Genomic DNA, 23469 nt, shown 5'->3' with positions numbered 1-23469 from the left:
TCCCTGGCCTCCTCCCTCAGCTCCTCTACCGAACGCACCCATGGAATCCAAACTGTTCGTAGTCCATATGCTACTCCATCTTCAGTCTTCCCCTACTCATTTACCCCCAGAAAAGCGTTGAAGGTCGTTGACCTCAAGGAAATCCTCTCCCAAGCCCAGGTCGCCTTCCCAACAAACATCAAGAAATCCGACTTGATTACAAAAATCCTTGACAGTCCTGCTGCCCTTGACGCCTATTCCGCAAAGTATGCCTCTGACACTACGCCGGCCTCGAAAACACCAGTCACGCCGCAAGATGACCTGGTCTGTCCCTCCAACGCTTTCGCTTTCTTTCGCATCCGCTGATGACCTCTTAGCTTGCTCCTCCAGAATCGTTAGCCACGTCTCCTGACTTCTGTCCATCGTTCGCTTCTCACTTGGTTGTTTAGGATTGACTGGAACGCCGAGGAGCTTTCAGAGACTTCAGCCCCTCAGGGAACCGCCCCAAGCGCAGAGCCTCAAGCACCTCCTCAACCGTCTACATCAGCTACGAACACTTCATCTACCAGTAAACAAGAACCTACTATTGCCTCCGCGTCTAGCACTTCGCCCATATCAAATAACACTGGCATCGACGAAGAACTTGAGAAACGCAGAAGTCGTGCTGCTCGATTCGGAATACCACTTGTAGAAACCCCAACCTCCAAGACTGTCCCACCCGCTGGGAAGAAGGTCTCCGCATCGGCTCGCCAGCCTCGTAGTGAGAAGTCTTCTAAGCCAGTGGCTCCAGCACCCCCTCAGGTATATCCGTGTTTGTGTTCTCCGCCGTAACGGTTGCATTAATGCCTTCTCCGTAGGATACGGAAAAGCTAAAGGCTCGCGCGGAACGCTTTGGAATTCAGACTAAGGAGCCGTCTTCAAACAAGAGCAACAAAAGGGTCGCACCTGCTGAGGAGGTTGATGCGGAAGAATTAGCGCGCCGAAAGAAGAGAGCAGAAAGGTTTGGGACAGGGAATAAGGTCCAAGCTTGATTCTACTTCGCATCAGCTTCCATGGGATAGCTGTGCATGTTCTGCCTCTATACTGCTCTCGTGTTCCGTTTGTCTGGGACGCTCAAGTTTCTTGCATGCATGTGGACAATTCGTATCCTACCTATTCTTGACGTACATGCTGTCTTCTGATCATATCGAGAAAAAACTACCTCTCAGGGTATAGAAGATATAAATGAGTGGTTCACCCTTCTCGTGTGGCTTGTGAGCTGTTGTCGGAATTTCGTCTAAGTTTGCCACAGTGGCTGTGGCGCTGGCAATGGAACATGTGGTGAACCGTTCTTGTCAGTGGCGCGTAGCTCGCATCTCCATCTCATACTTCATCTCACTGCGTGCCCATACATCTACCAGTGCCGCGTCCATGTCATGCACATACGGAACCATGCCCAAAGGAAACATATCATCGATTCGGTCAGTATCTCTGGGCATTCTGCTGGATAACACTGATACCGACGGCGCTCGCCCATAGCTCGAAGCGCTGCTCTACCAGCTCGCAGTCCTATCCTTCCTCATGTCGCCCTCAATCCTTGCACTTGTCACTCGTACGGCGGCCCAGTTCCAGCTATCGAAACCGCGCGAAATGGACCCCGGGCGGACTCTTCGGTTCTGGTACTTCCTCATATTCTTATTCAACTTCGGCAGCCTCTGGGCGCACACGATCACTGGCACGGCGGAGGGCAGGGCTGTCATCCTCGACTTCATCGGCATGTGTATGTCCAATGGGTTTCTTCCTGTAACTATCGCCGTCTGATACACTGCTTCACTTACGCATAAAGCGTTCACACCATCGAAGCTGCAATTGGTGCTGCTCGACCTCTTGTTACTCGTGCTTTCTGTCATCCTCACTACCATTGCATACGACACTTCTTACGTACTCGCATCAAGAACCGATATCGTTGATCCTCTCGTATCCACACCACACCCAACAGCAGACTCTCTATCAAGCCCAATGCTCAACATTGGGTCGCCGTCACCTTCCCACTCCAGTACGGACGACACAAGACTTGTCATCGACTTTCATTGGTCCAACGTGGTGACGCACTTGCGCAACCCTCCATCGCCTCCGGAGCAGAATGATGATCTATTGCCGATGCCTAACACCGCTTCTCTGTTGAGCTTACGACAGATGTTGTGGCAGCGGAGTGGGCGAGCTAGCGCTCGGACGGGCGAAACTGATGAAGGGGCTGGAGGCGAGAGAAGAGGGAACGGATCCGAGCAGAGAACGGTTCCAGGGGGTCTTGACGTCGACGCTGGTGGATGAGGAGAGTACGGCATTGCTGGAGGGCGGTATACCATTCAAATTATGATAGTTTTGGATTATTGACCGTCTACACGACGATATGGGAGTTCCAAATAACTATTTTCTCTTCATCTGCGGTGGATAATCTCAGCTCGCCGCAGGAGAAATGGCTGGCACGAATACATACAGCTTCTCTGAGACATGCCCCAAATTTGTCGAATTCTGCCTTGCAACTATCCTTGCTAACTTCAGTCATGCTGGCGAGAATACATTGTCCATAAACAGACGCTTGTACGGCGCAAGTAGTGGTGGAATGGAGTGCGAGACGCTTCAGAGGAGTGGTAGCCGTGGCTGGTTGCATAATGGCGTGGTGGGCGACTACTGGTGAGCGTGAACGGCCCGGGTGGCTCCCGGAATTGCTTGTCCTTCGACAGTTCCGAATTGAGTTCTGCACGCTCGCCACCTTCACCGATGCTCGACTACGTTCTACTCATCACCGCCATCTCAATAGTCCTCGCTCTCCTTTTATACATATTCTCGTGGAACCGAATCATCGGTTATCTTCTGAGTGTCGCCCTTCGGGTCGCTTGCTGGAACCAGGCTGGTGATAGCATATGGGTTGAGATCGGTGAATACTCAGAGTGGGTTGCACGCGTTCGACTGGGCTGAAATATCTCCTGAACTCTAGGATCCATACATTTCTCCCTCATCGCTGGGAGAATACTTCTGAAGGATCTACGCTACTATACTGGCAGCCAAACTATTAAGGTCGTTAAGGGTCAAGTCACATGGCGATACTGGCTTCGTGCACCTGCCCTTGAGGAGGACATGGTATACGCAAGCGTGGGCGGTGAGCAGACTCGTAGTATGCCAACAACGTCCAAGTACACTGTGTGTTCACCTCACTGACCTGTCATGCTCTTAGATAGATTCAACTCCCGTAGTCCATGTCGCATCCATCTCTCTGTAGAGGGTTTTGAATGGTTCCTCTACAATAGAACGTCTGCCTATGACAATATCATCTCACAGATGGAAGGACAAACCAACGACCGCTCGTCATCAGAGTTTCAGGAGGCCATGCGCTCTCAGAAGCCTTCAGACAACCCCACAGGTAAGTGTACCGCACTTAGAAGCCTTCGCTCATGCATCTATCCAAGTCTCACACCAATACGTTTACCATCAGTCGAAACAGCAATCCCTCCTTTACCCACTTCGGCCCTCTCCAGAAAGATCACTCGGTGGATGGGAATTTTAGTGGACAGTGTTAGCAGGCAGCTTCCGGACCTAGACGCCAAGTCTCTTCTTCCCTTCAGTTTCGAAGCTTTGAAGGGCTCTATCATCTGTGGAAACTTTTCGACTCCGAATGTCCTTGTGGTTGAGTTCCAACGTACAGAAGGCCTTTTTGGCCTTGTGCCGGTTCGTCCCCCCGTGTCCTTCTTGACATCATATTGATTACCGACTGAACGTCCGCAGTCGAAGTCCACCTGCGACTATTATAAGCAGATGATGAACTTGAAGTTTGAGAACGTTTCTGTCAGCTTTGCAGAAAATACCCGATACAAGGAACCACAATTAACCACCGGAACGAAGGTAGACGAGCGCATAGACGCGACCAGGTGAGTCCTCAGATCCAACTGACCCATACAAACCGTCTTACGGTTTCATTACAAAGCACCACTGCAACTCGCAAACCCATTTCCCTTTCATTCTATCCCTTCCTCAAATTATGGCGAATTGGAAAACTCAAGACCCTTTTCAACGATTCAAAGGGTACCACTCGCTCGAAAGCTCAACACATTCATTCTCACCCCGGATCGTTCTTCAGAAAGCAGCCTTCTCGAAGTATGGACGACACCACTCTCGGCCCAGAATCTGCTTCACTAGAGTATGCAATCGAACGCAAGGTCCTCGAAGCACCGCTCCTAGAACTCTCTTACTACTCCGATGCTCCGGGCCCTGTTCCTCACAATCAGGAGCAACGTGAGCCAGATGGTTATGATATTGGCAATGGCGACACCAATCCTGAGTGGGGCGTGGATCTCGTCGTTCACGGAGGATTTCTACGCTATGGGCCTTGGGCGGATCGTCAACGGTATGTTCGAAGTCGTACACATCGACTGTTTCAAAAATTGACGTGAACAAAACCTAACACTTCCGAGACAGCGCTGAGCTCCAACGATTATTTTTTCCTTCGGCATATCGGAATACGAAGACGACGTCCTATTTATCTCCTGGTGATCGTCGCCTATGGACTATGCTGAAAGTCTTCGTCGAGCTTCGGGACGGTACTACGTTGTACATCCCATTCCGTGAGGCGTCCAAGGTGGATCTCAGACTCGTCATACTGCGCCGTAGAACCTCCACATCTAACATCTCTGCAGAATTGGCAATGGGATGGGCTCTCCGACTATAGTCGGCCGCGTAAGCGTGAAGCAGCTTGGCTCAACATCAAAGCCGGTGATGACTCCACTATCAGCTACACGATGCCCATGGTTGTCATCGCATCCACGTACGAGCCTCTCCTCGAGGTTCACCTCGACACCATCGCCATCTCCACAAGTTTGAATGATATACGAATTCTTACCGCAGAAACATGCCGCGTTAGTCCTCGTCCTTTCTCTGTAATGGGACGTAACGCAATAACGATCATGTAGGTTAGAGGCAACATGACATCGCCTTATCAATGGAACTTCCAACGCGACTGGAAATTCGCTGTCTTTCTTCGACAGCCTGTTCTCTATCTGTTGCGCGAGCATATCAACATGCTTACTGATCTAGGCAAAGATTGGGCCTCCGGTCCTCCTGCGAGTTTTTCGACTTGGATCCCTATGCACTACATCGTAAGCATCGAGATGTCGAACTACGAGCTAAACCTGTATGCCAATGATCACAACATCATTGACAAACCACTTGTTCGAGAGGAGAATGGTGAGGATCCATTTTTTTTTTTTACGAAGCTTGCTTTACCGCTGACCGTCTGGGTCTTCTGTTTGCAGCCCTATTTACACTCCGTGGGCGGCTCTTACATATGAACAACATACTCCCCTTCACTAAGTATCGCCCGGATAGTACCAATATCTCTTTTGCCTTGGAGTTTCCCCACGTCGACCTTGATCTGACCTTGCCCCGGTGGAGTAACCATAATGTACCGCCTGCAGAGCCCATCAAGAAGCTCGCGAGGGTGGGCCTGCTTACTCTTGAAGGGAATTATCGCTTTTTCGCGGAGTTGCGTGAGGAGAACATCGAGCAACTTACTCTTGACCTCGCTGTAAGCTGCCCCTCTGTAGCAAAATCTGACTTTCTCTCACCAAAAAAAATTGCTCCTCAGATGCGAGATGTGACATACAAGGCGGTGGGATGGTCTATTCGCTACTTTATGACCCTTCAACAAAATTATCTCGGATCATTTACAACTTTCTCTACGTTGAACGAGTACGTGGACAAGTTCAAGAAGGGAGCCCCCAGGGGCGATCCTATCGAGTCAAAGTATCGTCCAGGGAAGGTATGGCTAGCTGCTATAGTGTCAATCTTCATCCATCTCACTCGCCTCTTTATAGTCTAATGTAATGCAGACCGAGCTACACCTCACCCTACAGTCGCTCGTGGTCATGCTTCCAGCTGGTATTCCAGGGTGTGAGAAACAGTACTCGGTTCCAGATCAGGACCACATCGACGTCGACCTCGGGAAGGGTATTGTACTGGCCACTCCAGACCTTGAACTACAGCTCCGACTACACGAGCACCTCATGGGTATGGGCTCAGTAAACATTCTCAATTTGAATACAATTGACCACCTCTCCTAGAAATGACCCTCAACATTGGCTGCATCTCGGGATGTGTTCTTGCCAAGAGCTCTGACAGAGCACTGTTCGGTGCGCCGAAGGAGATCATGCAAGAGGAGGCGTTCTTCGTTCAGGGTTCGTTCACTTGAAACTATCATGCTTCCTCTACATGCTTATCAGGTTTACTTCAAGGGATCAACATTCTTGCCAACAGACTGTTCGGTCCGCCTCCACGGACAGCAACATACGTTTGTAATTGGGAGATAGATATCGGCGACGTTAAGGGCAGATTGCCGATCACGGACTGCAGAGTCTTTTTGGCCTCTACTGACGCGTTTGCCATCAACTTCGCGGATCCTCTCGATTCCCCAGCCCCAGCCTTTGCCCTTCCAGTGGACCATGACAGTAAGGAATCACTACACCATCGTGCTGCTTTGTATTGACGAAATTACAGTAACTTTCCTCAAAGTCTCTGTCGATAGGATTGACCTCACCTGCACAGCAGGCTCAGTCGCTGCACAATTCCTCGCAACTCAGGGATTCTCATTCGACAGTAATGATCTGTGCGGGAGATCATACCGCAACGTCAAGAGCCTACGTGTTCCTAAGGTCCATCTGAGGATCTTACAAAGATATGGTGGACGTGATCACTGGATTGAAGCCGCAGATTGTGTCTTCGACGTCGCAACAGACATCTACGGTACACCGTCAGGTTGGAAACAGTCCGGGGAGTCCCAGCGAGCCTTCGTCACAAAGCAGGATGTCCTTACCGGTCGGACAGAATTTCTATATCGGCCACAGTCAAAGCAACGACGGATGTACACCCGTAAGTTTTACGACTCCCTCCTGCACACGACAGAATTCATCAGGATATGTAGGCGATGGTCTCTATGTCGGGCCTCTGTTGCTACCTCGTCCTCGGCGATCCTTCGCAACGAGTTTCTCAGGCGCAAGGGACAGTACTGGCCCCAAAAAGACCTCGAGCAAACAAGCGACTCATCTATTTGAGCCTCACTCTTCTGACTCAGAGGTGGACGAGAGTCATATGGAGCCTGACCGACTGCCTTGTCCGATGTAAGACATCGGGGATACAGCCTTTCTGAACATTACTGATGATCACTGTACAGAACATCGCATCCCTTCTTCTCGAAGCCATCAATACAGAGCGGCGATGAGAGTATGTCCAGCGGCGATGAGTCAGATACAGGAGACTTAACCGAACCTGATATGTCGGAGACGAGTTGGTCTGATGAGACGGACGGTGAGTGTTTTGTGACAGTCTGTATATTATTGTTTTACTAATAATGTCCCAGATGAACTAGCTGCAAGACAGGACTCCCCTGCCCAGGCGTACGCCAACCATACAAGGCATTTCACCGCTGATAGACAACGCCCTTCACGCTGGGTCGCATCTTCTTTCAAGCTAGTCAAGGTGACCCCCTACCGCAGTTGTTGATTTGCCATAATAATAATTATGCCCTTCGTTTGATAGGATAAGAGGCTATTTCCTGTCCCCAACATTCGCAATGATATCGATCCTCCGACTTTTGATCAGAATGGACATGAAGGACTGGCCCTTCGTCCGGAAAGCAACGATGGATGTGATTCCAACGCTGTGCGGCTAAGGTGTCAGTCATTTGATATCGTGCTGACGCCCTTAGCTGCATCCGCGCTTCTTCAGCTCGTCGAGCATATGACTTTACTTGTATGTTTCCATTCTTCAACATTTGCCCATATACTCATCCACGCATTTTTCGCTATAGTCTATTGGCCCCGAGATCTTGATCGACAGTCTTTTGGCACAGCAAATCCGTAGTGTCTGCAGTCCTCCTCCCCGTCTGCGGCATACAGCATTCAGCGTCCAACTTTCGTCAGTCCGTATACGATGTTTACAGGTTCCAGACACGAAAGGTTACGGAGATCAGCTCCCCAGAACTCCCAAGATAATTATCGCAACCATCTCCGTGATCGGTCTACAATCGGAAGGCGAAACTCTACAGGCCGAGGAGAAACTTCGCCGTACCCTTAGCGTGTCTGCCAACAGTGCTCACGTTGTCCTAGACGTCGTTCATCTGTCAGAGTCTAACACGGATGTTCCAAGACACAACATTGATCAAGCGCTCGAGATCTCCGTATCCTCACCGGCACTCTCGATGATCTCGCGGAACGTACGATGCCTGTGGAAGCATCTCACCATCAGCTTAGACCATGCTGCCCCTCGGCATATCTTGGCTGTCACAATGGCACATTATCAACCTGTCACCCAATCCCTCGCAGCGCACAGAGAGCGACAACGGCACTACCACATGACTGCCCGAGTGCGCATCCTTCGTCTCCTTACCTGGGCAAAAACGCATTCGGCAGTCGACCCGTCGTCCACGACACAACCATCATTTCTTATTTCGACCGGAAAGCCATCTCAGCTTCGCAAAGATGTTAGGATCGCCATCCTCTCCTACCTTCGAAACTGCTTACACTTATTGGGCTCGAGATTTGCGTCTATCTATGAGGATCAACGGGAGGCCGAAGAATCAGTGTCCTTGGACGAACTCGTACTGCTCTTGGAAAGTCGACTGCCGGCCCTTCGGTCGGAGACAGAGGCCAGCCTGCAATTCAATCGCGACGTTCTAAACAAGATTCTACCGCCTTCCCCGATCGATATCACTCCGACGTCCCCTTCCATGCCTTCTGGAACAATAGAGATCGTCTTTGGGAGAGTTACCGTATCAATAAAAGACCCGGTGTATTCACCTCCGTGCGAACTCGCCATTGGTCCTCTCAAGCTCACCGCCTGCGCGGAAGAACCGGACCTCATGCAGACACCACCCATGAAGGGGACCAAGGATCTCAAGACGACACGCGATAAGGCTCGTCGCAGATTGCTCTATGTTGTGTTCTCACTCACAGCAGACGATGTCGAATTGTCGGTCATGCCTCACATTCTTGAGTTCGCACAACACCTTGTTCGCTTGCAGCGTAGCATCGATGCGCAGATTGTTGACCAAACACCATCATCCGAGTCCCCCTGTCCTCGAGGAGACCCAGAAATGATATATGCCGACGTGAACGTGTCCCTCAGGCACTTGCGATTGCAGGCCGCAGCGGAGAGACTTATCCTCGTATACGACGCCTCTGCTCTGACCTTCGCTTCAACGGTGACATTGCGGAGTGTAATCGGCCCTCCAAGACGTTGGGATATCTCCTCCAATTCATCGCTGGTCTTCGACTCGATCTCGCTGGCAGCCCGTTCCGCGATGGACTCAAACGCACAAGACATACTAGCATCATTCGACATCAGCCGTGTACAGCTGAATAGCCTTATACGCGTGGAACCAGCAGCCAGCATTAATGTGCGAGGTACTGTCGACGTGGATGGAATACGATTGTCCGTCCCGCGAAGTGCCATCCGTCTAGTTAAGTTCGTGGAAGAATGGCGAGGCGATTACTTACCAATCATGGAGACCACCATCACCGCCCTCCTGTCGGAGGTGAGACCAACGACTGGCCCATCGAAACCTGCAACCAAACCCACTCGATCATCACAGAAGCGGCCACCTATTATCCAGTTACAAGGCACTGTCTCTTCAATCGGGGTCTTCCTACATGTCCTGCCCGGGACGTGGCTCTCGTGGGAGGTTTTCAACGTTGTGGCGTACGCTCGATATATCTTGACCAACTCTCGCACATCATCCCGATCTTTTGGCTTGCAAATTGCCTCGCAACGTATCAGCATCACTTCCCTGGACGCTTCAAACAACGATCCTCCGCTTCAGGGGGAGAGGATCAAGCTGGATCTTCCTTCAATCACCATTACAGGCCATTTCGGCGAGCTAGGAATCAACGCCTTGGTATCCCTCGGGCTATTCTATCTCACAGTGAAGCCGTCATATTGGGACACTCTCCTCTCCGTACAGCAGAAATTTGGCCAAGATTTCAATGATCTCCTGCATTTTATCGGAAGCGCTCGTCGAAACGATACCATCGCTATGCCCGTCTCGAGATCGCCGCCGTCCCTCCCTTTTGGGCTTCACACTGTTATGTTCCGCCTCCAAGGGTTCCAGGTAGGGTTAGAAGGACATGCCTCTACGGTCTACTTGGAGTGCCAAAACATCAGCGGTGGTTTCAATACAGAAGATCGACGTGTTTGGCACACGAACGTCACAGGGCTTGCGCTATCACTGTCGACTCTGGCTGCCGTTCGCACAGATCATGACACATTCAACAGAAACAACAGATCCGTCTTTCTCGTCATGGACGTCATCCTGCAGGTGGATGCGCTGCGTAGTAGTGAGAAGATATTGTCCGTCAATATCACGAAGGTTCACGCCGTCATGCAGCCTAGCTCAATCGGAGAGATTGGAGATTTCGTTGATCATCTACAGGTTTGTTTCAACATCCTTCGCAGATTGTTATTTGCTGAAAATTGACTCTTCATTAGGCTGAAGTGCTGATGCAAAAAGACGAACGCGCACGCGAGCTCTCTGACTTCAAGGAGAAGACAAGGAATGTCATGCGAACCTTTGAAGTCAAGGCTCGGGATATCGGGACGGACGACGGCCATCCTTCGTTCCTTTCAGAATACGCTGTCACGGTCACCGTTCAAAACATCGGTGCTGCGTTCCCTTTGGCTCTGGACCAGACTCTGGAATTACCTCACGGCAAGACCTCTCATGACCATATGGCGGTTCAAGCATTTTTGTTTTCCATAAAGTCGCTCGTCTTCACTGCCGAACGCAGCGGCAGCGGTCACGCCAATATGCAAGGATTTTCTTTCCAATTTGTCGATAGGTATTTCACCAAACCGTACATTCATCTGCAACTCATGCTTACATCTACTTTAGATTCAGGCAATCTGTTACCTCTGATTTTGGTGGCGACAATCATTTCGCTAGAAACCGTCTGCTGTATCCCGAGATGACGGTACAAATCCGCTCCGAGCAATCCACTACTTCCCGTCGTCTACGCATCGGTGCCAACGTCAGTGGCTTTATTCTCGACCTCGACTCGACAATTCCAGATTATGTATTCTCCCTTATCGACGTCTATCGACGAGGTAAAGAGCGACTCGAGAAGCTCGCACTGGGTCTGCCTCGTGACCGAGGCGTTTCGGACTCGGCGAAGACTCCCTCCATCGGATCGGAAGCGCCACACCGCTCGCTGCCTACCTCAAATATCATTCTGTCCTTGATGTTTATGAGTGGCAAGGTTCGCATGCATGGAGAGACGAGGCCAATGGCCACGAGAACTCGGTCGTTCCACGACACACCTCACGGCGTCTCTTCTTCATTAGGCGGTGAAGTGTTCAACTTGCCAGAGGTCACTGTATGGGGTGAATACCGCGCGAGCGTGATCTCTCACGGCGAAGGTCCCATGGAAGAGACACTCCCATCTAGTCTCATGATGAAGAGTACGGTGCATTCCAGCGAAAACACTCTTCGACCTTCTCTGTTACCGTTTCTGGCTGCGTTGGTCCATCGAGTCGAAGAGCGAATGCGTACGGCAAGCTGGCGCCACGGACCCTCCACATCGCTATCCCGAGAATCAAAGCTTGTTAATCCCTCGGAGTCGCGCTCTGAATCTTCTTCCAGTTCCACGGCAATTCAAATCACGTTCGCCCTTCGAATAGATCAATCAAAGCTACAATTGACCTGTCAGCCAGATGTCAATGTCGTCGCAGGGATCAATTGGGATAGTGGGGGGTTCGTTGTCAATGTTGCCTCTCACACTCGCCAAGTCTCTTTCATGGGTAACGTGGGGGGTCTGACGATTGGTCTGAAGCACGGGTTCCTCAGTGAAGATTGTGTTCGCCTTGATGCTCGTGATCTGACGTTTTCGGTGACCTTCTCCAAGCACGAGAACAGCGGATTAGAGAATGCATCCAGCAGTGTCTCGGTGGTACTGGATACCGAAGTCTCGGGTGGTGTCCGATTTTCTCGTTTACAGGACGTTCTTTGCTTCAAGGCCGTTTGGTTGGATCGAATACCCGTCTTCTCGGCCAGCTCACCGTCGCCTTACGAAGCATCGCCAAGGCCGACACATTCATCAACAACCCCCGCACCCCCAAAGCAAGAACTCGCAACCGCTATCCTCATCAGAGTCCGTCGCGTCGCAGTAGAGGTGGACCTGGGCCAATCTATCTCTTTTATCGCCTGCGACATACGAGATATCAGCGTACGCACCAAGCTACACGACAAAGCCTCAGAGCTTTCATTATCGGTCGGGGATATTGGTCTGAAGGCCACGGGTAATATAGCAGGACGGGCACATCTTCCTAGCTTCCTCTTCGAAACTGTCCGTAGGACCTATGCCGGTCAGGCCGAAACCTACACCGGGCCAAGGATGTTGGATTTATTCTTGAAGAGCGGAGCTCTGGAGGTAGTCCTCGAGTCAGATTATCAGAAAATACTGCAACTATGGTCAGTTCGGTGTAGCCTTATTTGTCACTCTTCTCATCCTTCGTGTCACAGGGCAGAGCCGTTCGAGGTCGTCATCTTCGATGATTGGTCCCAAATCGCCCAGAGTATCCCCCTGGAAAACCGCCGTCTGCGTCTTTCTTTCCTGGTATCGGGTGCTGCGCTCCTCGTTGTCGCCACCGTGGGCACAATTCCGAAGCTTGTCTCCTACTCTTCAAGGTTCATGGCCAACCTGCAAGCCCAGCGGGAAGGAGCAAGTCGCGAATCAAAGGCGTTCCGTGTCACTCAATCACCGAAACCTGACAACCCACTCTCCGCAGTCGCGAACGCGATGATCGTTTCAGCGGGTACGAAGTTCAAAGAGGCAGACACCGGCGTGTCGTATGTCATACGACAAGAGATGAAGTTCAGTCTGAAGACCCTTCGATTGATAGTATTCCCGCGCAACATGTCCGACTTTGAAGCCGCACGGTTCACTGTCCGCGATGTTCAGGCTACCCTCACCCGCCTCGTGGAGTCCGACCAGATCCCGGCTACACGGGAGTTACGCTTGGCTTTCTCCGCCATGAACACGTCTCGATTGACACAACTCAATCACGCTGCCAGTACGGTGAATAAGCTCTCCGATGGGCAAGGTTGGCTCGCAGAACTCCTACGGAACGCACATGAAGCAAGTATCTTCGACATGCCATCGATGACCATTGTGATGAAGACAGACGAGACGACTGAGCACAGGACGAAGGTCATCCATTACGACTTCGATAGCAGATTCGTCAGAAGTGAGGGCTTGAAAAACCATGAAGACATCTACATCACTCTCAACGTTTCGCTGTATTCTTGGCTCACTCTGCTTCGCAAGAACCTCTCGAGAGAGATGGACCAGGTGCAAGGCTCCATGGACTGGCGCGCAGCTCCACCTTCATTCGCTCTGGCCCCAATCCAACCGTCCAACAAGCTATCGTCTCCAGCGGAGGGATCGCGCCCCGACCTTCATACCACATCGCTTTCTCCTGTAGTCCGTTCGCCTTCTATCGATATCACATCTGCAAACATGGCCAAGAAGCTTTCGTCCACGTCAGTCCACCCAGATGAGCAGCCAAGCTCAGACGCTACGCTTGCGTCCGCCGGTCACCGTCCACCTTCTCCCATTTCCCCAGAAGACAAGGACCTGCCTACAAAGTCCGGTGCATCATCTCCGGCCTCGGAGAGTCCAGCTTTGACAGACCGAACACCCAGCATCGCGGGCGAAACTCACCCTACCGTCGTCTATCGCGCGCGCAAACGCTATATCGAACGGCTGAACATGCGCCAACTGGGCGAGGCCACTCCAGATGTCATGCATCCGTTCTTTATGAAGAAGGCTGGGTTCAACTTGGAGGACTCTCTTCCGCAATATGTGCACGAGTATGCGACAACGCCAGTGGAGGAGATCATCCGCGTACTGTTACAATTGTACAGCAAACAACTGAACACTTCGCAACGTTTACCGTCACAGGAATACGAACCTGAACCATGACACTTTCGTATACGGTCTATACGTCGATACGCTTTATATTTATACCGAAGAACTCCCAATAATTACTTATTTGTATGTATCCACACGACGAATTTGACGGTGAAGAGAAGACGGTACACAGGACTCCACTATCTCTGCCATTACACCGGACTAATTAACTACCGTAAACCAAGTACAAGGCCGGCCTAACGTATCACTTGCCAGAGGAAGATCCGCCGACACTAACGTTGCTGAAAACACTGAGTAAAGCGAAGCAGCCGTAGAGAAGCCCAACAGGATACGCGACAAGCAATCGCTGGTCGGACATTCGTAGCACAGCAACGAAGATGCCAGATGCGGCGTACGTGCACCAGGTCACTGACACGAGGGCTAGGACGTATCCCAGAAGGCCGCTGGAAGGGTTGTCTTGTAAGATGAAGTCAAGTGAGATGCGGGGTGAATTAAATACGCACTCTAGTGTGACCAGTACGCTCAAAGCCCCAACACCGACCATGGGGAGCAGGCAGTAGCCAAGCACGGAAGAGACCCTATAGGCGTCGATGCCCTTCTCGGACATCAGGTTGAGGAGTGTGTAGATGGATGCCGAGCCCAAGAGGCCAACGCCGTATATGTATCCGAATTGCGGTTTTCCTGACTGGAATAGGGTAAATAGACCGAGGCCCACCAAGAGCGCTCAGCCACGCATGAGTCCTCTGCAGAGCATTCGGACCACTCACGAAAAGGAGAAATGTGCCGAAGCAAAAACAGAAAAGAAGTGGGCCTGCAAGGTCTGCGTCGTCCATGATGCGCTCATCAACGCGACGGAGTGGGTTAAGAACAGTCATTGATTTCGCGCTGATGTGTGAGAAGTTGATGCCGAGCTCTTTGGAAGCAATATCTTGGTAAGGAGTACGAACAAAGGCAAAGTATGAGAACGCGTACCTTCGAGTAATGGAGGCTCGCCTTCGAATCCACCCGTCCCAAAAGCCGTCCACCAGCCACCTGCAGGTTGTATTTGGCCGCCATATGCAGCAGCAGCGTTTCCTTGCGCTATGGATCCTTGGGGACCGACATTGCCCTCGAGGCTTGAGCGCGAACTGGGATAGAAAGAGCCCTGGTCATAGAACTGAAGAGGTGTACTTTGCACCGGATGTTGGGGGTAGTATTGGCTCTGCGACGATGAAGCGACGTAGGGGCTCTGGTTATCTTGCCACATAGGCGAAATGGTAGAAAGATGATGAGAGAGTAAGTTGACGTGGAGGCAAAGGTCGCGTTCGCTCGCGGAGAAGAGCGCGAGACGGCTTGTTGTGGTTTGTTTACTCCCTCCTTACTTCTCTCTTCCACTCGCCATGGTCAGTTTTCCCTCACAATGTCTCCCATTCGTCATTGCTCATCTTTATCCTTCATATACAGCCTCAGGTATGTTTCCCCAGACTATGCAATACTTGACTCCTTCCTAACGCAGATGGCAGAACGAGTATATCGAGGAACACATCAAGCGACATGGACGGAGACTAGATTACTACGAGAAGAAGTGCGTTCTCCTTTGCGCTCTCTTTGGTACCCCTTCTTAACTCTATCACAGGCGAAAGCGTGAAGCTCGTGCTGTCCATCGACAATCTGCTGTCGCCCAAAGTGCCTTTGGTATCAAGGCCAAACTTTTACATGCTAAGCGGCACGCAGAGAAGGTGCAACTCAAGAAAACGCTCAAGGCTCACGATGAACGAAATGTCAAGCAAGCCGACTCATCCGTACCCGAAGGCGCTCTCCCCACATATCTTCTTGATCGCGAAGGCCAGAAGGACGCCAAGGCACTTTCCTCCGCTATCAAACAGAAGCGGAAAGACAAGGCTGCAAAATTTGCCGTACCTCTTCCAAAAGTACGAGGGATCGCTGAAGATGAGATGTTCAAGGTCATGCGGACGGGGAAGAGCAAGAGCAAGTCATGGAAGCGGATGGTCACGAAGGCGACGTTCGTTGGCGAGGGCTTCACGCGTAAACCGGTGAAGATGGAGAGGTTCATCCGGCCAATGGCCCTGCGTTTTAAAAAGGCCAATGTCACCCATCGTACGCCTCTTTCTTCTGACTCTTATCACCCGTTAGGTCCTAACGAGCGATTCCCAGCCGACCTCAAGGCGACCTTCCAGCTTCAGATCCTCGGAGTAAAGAAGAATCCCCAATCCCCAATGTACACTCAACTTGGTGTCCTCACCAAGGGTACCGTCATCGAAGTGAACGTCTCCGAGCTGGGAATGGTCACTGCTGGAGGCAAAGTAGTGTTTGGGAAGTACGCCCAAGTCACGAACAACCCTGAAAATGACGGCTGTATCAACGCTGTCCTCCGTACGTCTCTTTCCTTCTTATGTCTTCGCTTCATACTCACGATTCATCTCCTCGCCTTTAGTTGTGTGATTCATCTGCTTTCTTCTTCTTTACCATCCACCTATTGTATGTATACGTAGTCTTTGTTTTATCCTCATCGTGTGTTTGGAGTGCCTATTTGCCTCAACTATCGCAGAACATCGACTAGTTCGTTCTATGAACGACCGCTGGTAAATGGATATGTGCGCTGACTGGACCGCTACCGTATAAACCTCATCTAGCGGCCTCAGCTGTACGATGCGTTATATGCTGAATTATTAAGAGATCGTTTTAGCGTGAACTCATGCCAAACCTACGCAACACCTGAGTACCGCTAGTCTCAGAAAGTCTGGGGACTTGCGGCGTATGTCTGGGATCTATCTACAAAAATACACTGGATAATTCAGACGTCTTCTCACGATCCACGTGACACACTCAGCGCCAGTAATTCGGAATTCCACTTGCAGCTTGCTCAACCGCTCACCGCTCACCGCCTGGCCAAACCACCACTGATGTCGCACTCTCCATCTCCTCGTCCTGCATCATCAGAACCCAGTTCTCGCCATGCTGCCTCAGCTGTTGAAAAGCAGCGCTCTCAGCTTGATCGTCTCCTCAAGGATCCTTCGAAGCCGGCGTACATCCCTGCGCCGCCAAAGGATAAGTCAATACGACCGCCTCGGGAGATGATGAAGAATGTCCAGGGTTCCAGTGCTGGTGCAGGAAGTGGGGAGTTTCACGTCTATAAAGCGGGGAGGAGGAGGGAGTATGAACGTCTGAAGGCGATGGATGAGACAGCCAAAGCCGTGAGTGATCTACGCGCGGTCTTGATGCTGCCGAAGTGGGACTGATGAAAGGTATGATGAACAGGAACAAATTGCCGCAGAATTTGCTGAACGCAAGCGACAGAGAGAGGAGGAGGCAGACAGCAAGACGGCCAAGAACCGTGCTAAACGTCAGAAGAAGAAGGGGCGCGGGAAGGGCAAGGCCGATGGCGAGGGCTCAGCACCTCCAGAAAGTCATCTTGGTTCGGCTTCGGGAACGTCTGAGGCACCTCTGAAGAAGCGCCGGCTCGTCAATGGCGAGGAGCTTGTGTTCAAACGACCAACTGAGGATGACGATGAGCAGGACCAGGCTGTGGATGCCAGTGAGCCGAAGCAGTTGGATGTGAGCAGCCAACAATCAGGTAATGTCCTCGAGGAAATGCCAGTTTCCACGACAGCCGCTCCTCGTATCATTATCCACGAGGATGATTGACCAGTTTTCTTTAAATTGTGCGTTCTCCTCTCCTTGATTCTAAGAACATATTGCTTACGACGTTTTGTCTACCTAGATGAATCCCCCTCGCGCTGTAAGGTCTCCCAATCTCCAGATTCGATTGTTCGTCTGTGGTGCAGCATTTTTCGCCTCTACAATTCGATTCGTCCTCCATACAGTCACATCGCGATCAACTGTATCCTCGTCCGCACAGACACCAGGGTACAGAGCAGGCTGTATGACACCACACGAGGGCTGAGTGTCTCAGACAGCATCTTTGACTCTACTCAGACGGCGTATCATGCGCAACAACACTCTGGCAGAAGTACGTAGAGATCGTAGCCAGGTTTCATCTGCAGTTAGCTCGTACCATCTGTAGCTACCCAACCGGATGGTCAATACATCAGCTTCAGCGTGATTGGTCAGAAAAACCCAATTCTCATATCGTGAATTGTTGTAGATCATACTACTGGATGTCGATGTGGCGCCGCTTTTGGAGAATGCATTGAACGCGGAGTTCGAATCCTTCTCCTTGAATTATCCATCGACGTAAACGTGAGAACTACCGCGACATCACCCACTGAACAGGCTAGTGACATTCTGAAAGGTCCGTTTGAGGCCCGGCTAGATTAAGCTACATGAACCTGCACTCATCATCAGCAGAGTGCTCTCGTATTTAGTCACCCTCACAATTCGCCACGCCACCAGGTTCTTGCCATGACCATATACAGTCTGTACATCTATGACAGGTATGGCTTGGTTCAACGAACAGATGTTGTCCTTTTGCTTATAGACGTGAGAAGGCACTGTAATTGCGTGTATTATCACGACTGGCACCGCACAAGGCGTCCGAAAGCTGCAGTCGTCGGCGGTCTTCTCCCCGGTGTCTCAAGGGCTGTTTCCCCTTTACCTCCCGCTTCCGAAATCCATTCGAACAACACCACGCCCTTTACTAGCCCCCGAAACACGCTTGCATCGAACTCAGGCATCGTCGTCGCTCTCAGCGATATCCCACCATCACCCTCGCCCCTTTCACAGGCCCATCAAGCACCCCAGGCCGGTGGCCCACAGCCCACATCCACTGGCCTCCCATTCGACGAGGAAGCAAAACTCGTGTACGGAGTCATCCTGTCACTCAGAAACATGGTCAAGCGACTGTCCGGAAGGTACGTGCTTTCGCACCTCCGGACTGATGGCAAGTCTCAACCCCGCCGTTTGCTAGAGACGAACAGTTTGTCAACTATCGTACATCAGCATATAAGATGCACTTGTACGAAACGCTCTCGGGATATAAGTTTGTCATGCTCAGCGATTCCAACGCCGAGTCCCTCCGTTACGTTCTGCAATCCATCCATACAGGACCCTTTTTGGAGTACGTCGTTCGAAATCCGCTCATCAAATTGGATTCCAGAGATCGAGGCATCGACAACGAGTACTTTCGAGCTAGCGTAGACCGCTTGGTCAGAGGACTATCAGTGTTTCAATGATTAATTATGTACGGACACGCCTATCTCGAGAATTCCGAAAAGGAATCGGGCCATGCACCGCAATAAATAAACGAAATACGATAGGAGCTGCAACGTCCATCGACCGTCCGACATCTCATACATTAAATAAGTGGTACATGTCCGGGACTTGTTAAAGGAAAGCCAGAAACTGAAGTCCTGGACCTCCCTTTCTACGAATCTTGAGTCCCGTCCTTCATCTCTATATCACCATCCACTTCAGAGTGTTCCAACTTATTTCTCAACACGCTCATCAATGTCTTCGCTACCTTCTCCTCCGCCTTCTTATCCCCGGCCTCACCTTCCAGCTCCCCAGCGACAGCCTCGTCCAGAGCCAGCTTGGTTTGTCCTAGCCGCAGCATATCCTCCTCGATGGTTCCACGAGTGATCAATTTGATGATGTCTACGTCGCGCTTTTGTCCGATACGATAAGCGCGGTCCTGAGCTTGCTTGTCGTTGTGCGGGTTGAAGTCTTGGTCGAAAAGCACTACGACGCTGGCCGAGGTCAGGTTGAGGCCCATGCCACCGGCTTTCGTAGACAATAGGAAGACAGGAATTGATTCGTTTTCATTGAACTCGTCGACGAGTGACTGACGCGCGTCTACGGGGGTCGCCCCGGTGAGAAGTAGGAACTCGATATTCTGCTGCTTGAAGATGACTTGTAGAATATCGAGAACCTGGACGAACTGATTGATCGGTCGACGTCAGGGAGGTATGAACAATATAGGGGAGATAGAGGTGCTGACCTGGGAGAATATCAGGATTCGACGATCCTCGCTACGATACTGATTCAACAGCCGGAGAAGAACGTCGATTTTACCAGCTTGGAGATAGCAATCGGCTTCCAACATGTACTTTTGTGTTGACTAAAAATCATCACAACGTCAACGAGGAGAAGTCATCAAAAATCAGGAAGGACGGACCCGATACTGGTTGAAGAAAGCCTGAAGCTCAGCATCCGACATGACTTCCATGTCTTCCTTGAGGTAGGCAGGAACAGACGTCTTGAACTCGGTCTCCTTGACCAGAAGCTTTACGACGGCGTCAAGCGTCTTGTCCGTAAAGCGATGCCGGAAGAGCATGGGATGTGATGCGGCTTTGCGGAGATCCATCAAGACATTGGAGCTATTCTCTGCCCATTTCTTGTCTTTTGCCTTCGGTTTGGCTTTCTTCGCAGCCTTCCCGCGAGTGTTCGGTGGTGTCTCTGTACCGGTGGCGGTTGTGTCGAATACGATCTTGCGAGACCGTTGGAGAGCGTCGTCGTAGATTGTCTGCTGTGCCACGTTCATGTCGCACCACTCGATCCGCTCTCTCTTCTTGGGAAGGTCTTTGAGTACCTACAAGGGGAAGATATAAGCATCCTATACCACGGGACGTTCATGAATAACCTACCTGATCCTTTCTTCTCCTCATGACGAAGGGTGTCATCATCTTTTTGGCGCGCGATACCCGTTCGGCTGCAAGAAGGGTTACGTTGGCATTACCCTTCGTCTTGAAAATGTCGCGAAGTGACTCTAAAGAGTCTTCCAACATCTTCGGCAAGATGAAGTTCATGATAGACTAGTCCTCAAGTCAGCGTTTGATGTGAAAGACGCGAAGATGATGCGAAGTATGACGTACGACAAGCTCTTGTAGGTTGTTTTGCAGAGGTGTGCCAGTGAGTAGCAAACGCCATCGAGACTCGTTCCTCATGAGAGTGTGGTACCGTTGACTCTCAAAGTTTTTGAGAACGTGTCCCTCATCGTACACGCAGCACTGCCATGACACAAAATGAGCGTCAGCAATGCTGTTGACAAAAGAAAGCACGCACGTCCCATTCCATCTTACGGAAGAATTTGCGATCCTTCTCGTCGCCACTTGCGAGATTGTAGGTGGTGATCAGCACCTCCCAGCCGTCCTTGTTCTGCCTTCTTTGTGTATCGTTGAGAGTGTGTCGCAGCATAGGGCGTTCGTCCTTGGTTCCATAGTATGTTCGGACAGAGATGGATGGCGCAAAGCGATCGAATTCCCGAACCCAGTTTTCCAACGTCGAGGACCTAGAGAGCACATCGCATTAGCATATATCAACACATCCACCAGAGAACGCATACTCACGGGACAACGATGAGGTGTGGACCCTTGTTCCCTTGCTCCTTCAACAGGGCGAAGAAACTGATGACTTGAACCGTCTTCCCCAGGCCTAAGAGGAAACGTCCCGTCTCAGCACAAGCAGAGGTCACCAAGAAGGTTGGAGAAATCACTTACCCATCTCATCGGCAAGGATGCAGCTGAGTCTACGCTTGTACAACAAGCGAAGCCAGTTGACGCCAATGAGCTGGTAGTCCTTGAGTTGGACCCCAGGCGTCAGAGATCGTGGTTGCTCCGTCATGAAGTCCTTTGGCTGGCGATCCGCAACCACGGCCAAGTTCGTGAGACTGAGCGCCCCCTCCGATGAGTCATCTGGCGTCCTCGAGCCACCACTGTCCGCTCGCCCTTTCCCTTTGTCAGAGGAAGAGGACCAGGAAGCGATGATCTCTTTCAGCCCGTTCCCGATCTCCTCACAATCCTCAAGGACATTGTCGACGGTCCCATAACCGCGGAATATCTTGACGCATTCGTCGAACATGCGCGAACTGATACCGGCGGGGCCTGCCTTTTTCTTTCCTTGACCTAGTTTGGCCTTGAGATCCTCGACGTCCTCGAAAGGCCGGAGCGCAACAATAGCGTCGGCCTGCACCGGTGTGCAGCCTGACCAGACAATGGATAAGATGACCCGATACTGCGCCGAAGTGAGGGGGAAACCATACCTGTCAATTGCTGCAGACTGTCTGCCCCCACAGAATTGAAGTAGTTGAGAACCCTTCTTTCATCGGAAGTGCCCTCAGACTTGCGGGATATCGGGAGACTACTTGGACCACTATCCGCTTCTGAAATCTCTATTTCGGACTCCTCGTCGGACTCAACGACCTTCCTCTTGGTCAAGCGTTTCGGCCGGACGACCTCTGGAGACGGTGGACTAGGCGGCGGAGGCGACAGTGGTGATTCTGCTTTGGACAGCACGCGAGGAGGGGTGGTTTTCCGCGGGGAGGGTTGCTTCACCTCCAGAGGTCGATGTGCATATATCTTAGAACTCCTTCCTCTCTCCTTCTGCGCGGCGCGTTGAGCTCTCGTGGCTTCCTCAAACTCTTTGACACGACCGGAGGGAGGGTGCTCATGTTTCGAGGCAGAAGCTGGAGTGTGAGTGGACACAGCTGCGGAGGGTGCGGGCGCGTGTACAGGAGATGGTGTAGAGGGAAGTTTGAAGGAAGGGTCCCTAATGATATTCGTAGCGACGGTCGGGTCCCCGCCGGCAATCTTCCACGCAGCCTTGACCTTCGCCTCCTCGAACTCAGGGAACGTAAAGCGGAACTTGTTGAACTTGGCGCGATCGGCATCTGACACCGAGTTGGGATCGGACGACTGCCGCGAGTGGGCCACAGGACGCGTACCGCGCACGATACGCGTCGTGCCAACCTTGACACTCTCGGAGGTGGATTCGTCGGAGGAGAGGGACGCTTGAGGGAGAACACGGGAATTCGAAGAGCCGACTGTACCTGCTACTGGCTGCCTTTGTCCGGGCCGTCTGACCTCGGGCGATGCAGGTGAATTGTAGAGATCCATGGACTCGACGGACGGTGTCGGCGAGCCTTGTAGTGGTCGTTTGCGCGACGACGACTGAGATACATCACGCTGAGCAGTCCCCCTCGTACTACTGGTGGTCGGACGGGAGAAAGACGCGTGTGCTGGACCGAAAGCAGGGAGGAAGCCGCTTGGGGCGCTGAGAGGATCGTGGCTGGAGGATGTCCAGGGCGGAGAGCTTGTATGGTGGAGACCTGGTATAGGCGCCACGTCATGGTCGACTGGCTGAGGATGTCTCCCATGCTGGAACGGACGATAGGTTGCGTCTTGAGCGAGAGGACTTGAGTTGGGCACAAGCACAGTACCGTTCGCGGGGGACGTCGACGGCGGAGGGAAGTAGCGAGACCGGACGGGCGTCGTCGTCGCATCTCTCGACTGCGGCGGCGGCGGCGGCGGCGACGGACCTGCCTGCGTGCTAAGCGACGATGTTGAGGATGCCATAGCAGGCTGGTTTGTGTTTGCTTTCTGTCCTTTCAGGTTCTTCTTGAACCGGAGCTGGTCCAGCGCCGCTTTCTGTGCAGCCGTCGTCGGCGGTCAGACACACCGTCCATCGATCAATTTTTGCACACGGAGAACACTGACCTTCGCAGCAGGCTCTGCACGGATAGACATACTCGCAAAAGAGGACGAAATGTAGAAGAGCTCAGAGGGCGAGCAAGTGTTGTGGTGTGGCGAGCTGTGTCTGTGTGCGGGACAGCGTGGAGTACAAGGACAAGCCGTTTGAGCCAAGCACG

The 23469-nt window shown here is 51.8% G+C and overlaps 9 protein-coding genes across 9 annotated transcripts; 6 read left to right on the top strand and 3 right to left on the bottom strand.

Annotated features, from left to right (window-relative positions):
* The first annotated feature begins 11 nt into the window (after window positions 1-11).
* Window positions 12-1216, top strand: STEHIDRAFT_124402 (uncharacterized protein). Its single transcript, XM_007308191.1, has 5 exons — window positions 12-54; window positions 111-303; window positions 357-373; window positions 429-780; window positions 837-1216. Exons 1-5 carry the CDS (start codon window positions 41-43, stop codon window positions 1008-1010), a joined length of 750 nt encoding a protein of 249 aa, XP_007308253.1. The 5' UTR covers window positions 12-40; the 3' UTR covers window positions 1011-1216.
* A 122-nt stretch (window positions 1217-1338) lies between these two features.
* On the top strand, window positions 1339-2289 carry STEHIDRAFT_171200 (uncharacterized protein; the record flags this gene model as incomplete). Its single annotated transcript, XM_007308190.1, has 3 exons — window positions 1339-1439; window positions 1498-1738; window positions 1805-2289. The coding sequence occupies exons 1-3, from the start codon at window positions 1395-1397 to the stop codon at window positions 2287-2289; spliced, it is 771 nt and encodes a 256-aa protein (XP_007308252.1). The 5' UTR covers window positions 1339-1394.
* Window positions 2290-2452: 163 nt separating this feature from the next.
* Window positions 2453-2620, bottom strand: STEHIDRAFT_32974 (uncharacterized protein; the record flags this gene model as incomplete). Its single annotated transcript, XM_007307683.1, has 1 exon — window positions 2453-2620. A coding segment is annotated over one exon (168 nt), but the record flags the coding sequence as incomplete, so codon positions are not given.
* A 119-nt stretch (window positions 2621-2739) lies between these two features.
* Window positions 2740-14029, top strand: STEHIDRAFT_84570 (uncharacterized protein; the record flags this gene model as incomplete). Its single annotated transcript, XM_007308189.1, has 23 exons — window positions 2740-2896; window positions 2957-3133; window positions 3194-3379; window positions 3452-3684; window positions 3742-3884; window positions 3941-4360; window positions 4432-4591; window positions 4650-4868; window positions 4923-5196; window positions 5265-5536; window positions 5597-5770; window positions 5826-6018; window positions 6072-6185; window positions 6243-6455; window positions 6505-6876; window positions 6929-7124; window positions 7178-7311; window positions 7364-7482; window positions 7543-7755; window positions 7814-10432; window positions 10489-10838; window positions 10892-12466; window positions 12518-14029. The coding sequence occupies 23 exons, from the start codon at window positions 2740-2742 to the stop codon at window positions 13977-13979; spliced, it is 9975 nt and encodes a 3324-aa protein (XP_007308251.1). The 3' UTR covers window positions 13980-14029.
* STEHIDRAFT_84568 (Yip1 domain-containing protein) lies at window positions 13995-15170 on the bottom strand. The gene is made up of 4 exons (XM_007308188.1): window positions 14901-15170; window positions 14696-14841; window positions 14432-14613; window positions 13995-14371 (listed from the first exon to the last, which is right to left on the bottom strand). The coding sequence occupies exons 2-4, from the start codon at window positions 14801-14803 to the stop codon at window positions 14173-14175; spliced, it is 489 nt and encodes a 162-aa protein (XP_007308250.1). The 5' UTR covers window positions 14804-14841; window positions 14901-15170; the 3' UTR covers window positions 13995-14172.
* A 157-nt stretch (window positions 15171-15327) lies between these two features.
* On the top strand, window positions 15328-16488 carry STEHIDRAFT_149389 (TGF beta-inducible nuclear protein 1; the record flags this gene model as incomplete). The annotated part of the gene is made up of 5 exons (XM_007308187.1): window positions 15328-15377; window positions 15424-15492; window positions 15544-16025; window positions 16083-16301; window positions 16421-16488. The coding sequence occupies 5 exons, from the start codon at window positions 15328-15330 to the stop codon at window positions 16486-16488; spliced, it is 888 nt and encodes a 295-aa protein (XP_007308249.1).
* A 322-nt stretch (window positions 16489-16810) lies between these two features.
* Window positions 16811-17999, top strand: STEHIDRAFT_84563 (DUF1168-domain-containing protein). The gene is made up of 3 exons (XM_007308186.1): window positions 16811-17122; window positions 17187-17590; window positions 17650-17999. Exons 1-2 carry the CDS (start codon window positions 16832-16834, stop codon window positions 17571-17573), a joined length of 678 nt encoding a protein of 225 aa, XP_007308248.1. The 5' UTR covers window positions 16811-16831; the 3' UTR covers window positions 17574-17590; window positions 17650-17999.
* Window positions 18000-18290: 291 nt separating this feature from the next.
* On the top strand, window positions 18291-19060 carry STEHIDRAFT_160707 (TRAPP complex subunit bet5; the record flags this gene model as incomplete). Its single annotated transcript, XM_007308185.1, has 3 exons — window positions 18291-18322; window positions 18377-18739; window positions 18796-19060. 3 exons carry the CDS (start codon window positions 18291-18293, stop codon window positions 19058-19060), a joined length of 660 nt encoding a protein of 219 aa, XP_007308247.1.
* A 191-nt stretch (window positions 19061-19251) lies between these two features.
* STEHIDRAFT_64436 (uncharacterized protein) lies at window positions 19252-22717 on the bottom strand (the record flags this gene model as incomplete). The annotated part of the gene is made up of 8 exons (XM_007307783.1): window positions 19252-19764; window positions 19825-19932; window positions 20002-20415; window positions 20699-20833; window positions 20889-21114; window positions 21173-21257; window positions 21323-21805; window positions 21865-22717. 8 exons carry the CDS (start codon window positions 22715-22717, stop codon window positions 19252-19254), a joined length of 2817 nt encoding a protein of 938 aa, XP_007307845.1.
* Window positions 22718-23469: the final 752 nt, after the last annotated feature.

The sequence above is a fragment of the Stereum hirsutum genome (assembly GCF_000264905.1).
Source record: "Stereum hirsutum FP-91666 SS1 unplaced genomic scaffold STEHIscaffold_14, whole genome shotgun sequence".
Classification (NCBI taxonomy): Eukaryota; Fungi; Basidiomycota; class Agaricomycetes; order Russulales; family Stereaceae; genus Stereum; species Stereum hirsutum.
This window is presented reverse-complemented; position numbering and strand designations above follow the sequence as displayed.

What these genes read in the sequence shown, in the direction of transcription:
- STEHIDRAFT_124402 (XM_007308191.1), top strand. An exon ending in TGGCTCCAGCACCCCCTCAG is followed by an intron (nt 781 to 836) that starts GTATATCCGTGT and finishes CCTTCTCCGTAG; the next exon opens with GATACGGAAAAGCTAAAGGC.
- STEHIDRAFT_84568 (XM_007308188.1), bottom strand. Translation starts at nt 14,803, where the DNA reads ATGACTGTTCTTAACCCACTCCGTCGCGTTGATGAGCGCATCATGGAC. An exon ending in TCGGCACATTTCTCCTTTTC is followed by an intron (nt 14,614 to 14,695) that starts GTGAGTGGTCCG and finishes ACCCTATTCCAG; the next exon opens with TCAGGAAAACCGCAATTCGG. An exon ending in AGCGTACTGGTCACACTAGA is followed by an intron (nt 14,372 to 14,431) that starts GTGCGTATTTAA and finishes CAACCCTTCCAG; the next exon opens with CGGCCTTCTGGGATACGTCC.
- STEHIDRAFT_84563 (XM_007308186.1), top strand. Translation starts at nt 16,832, where the DNA reads ATGTCGCACTCTCCATCTCCTCGTCCTGCATCATCAGAACCCAGTTCT. An exon ending in TGGATGAGACAGCCAAAGCC is followed by an intron (nt 17,123 to 17,186) that starts GTGAGTGATCTA and finishes TATGATGAACAG; the next exon opens with GAACAAATTGCCGCAGAATT.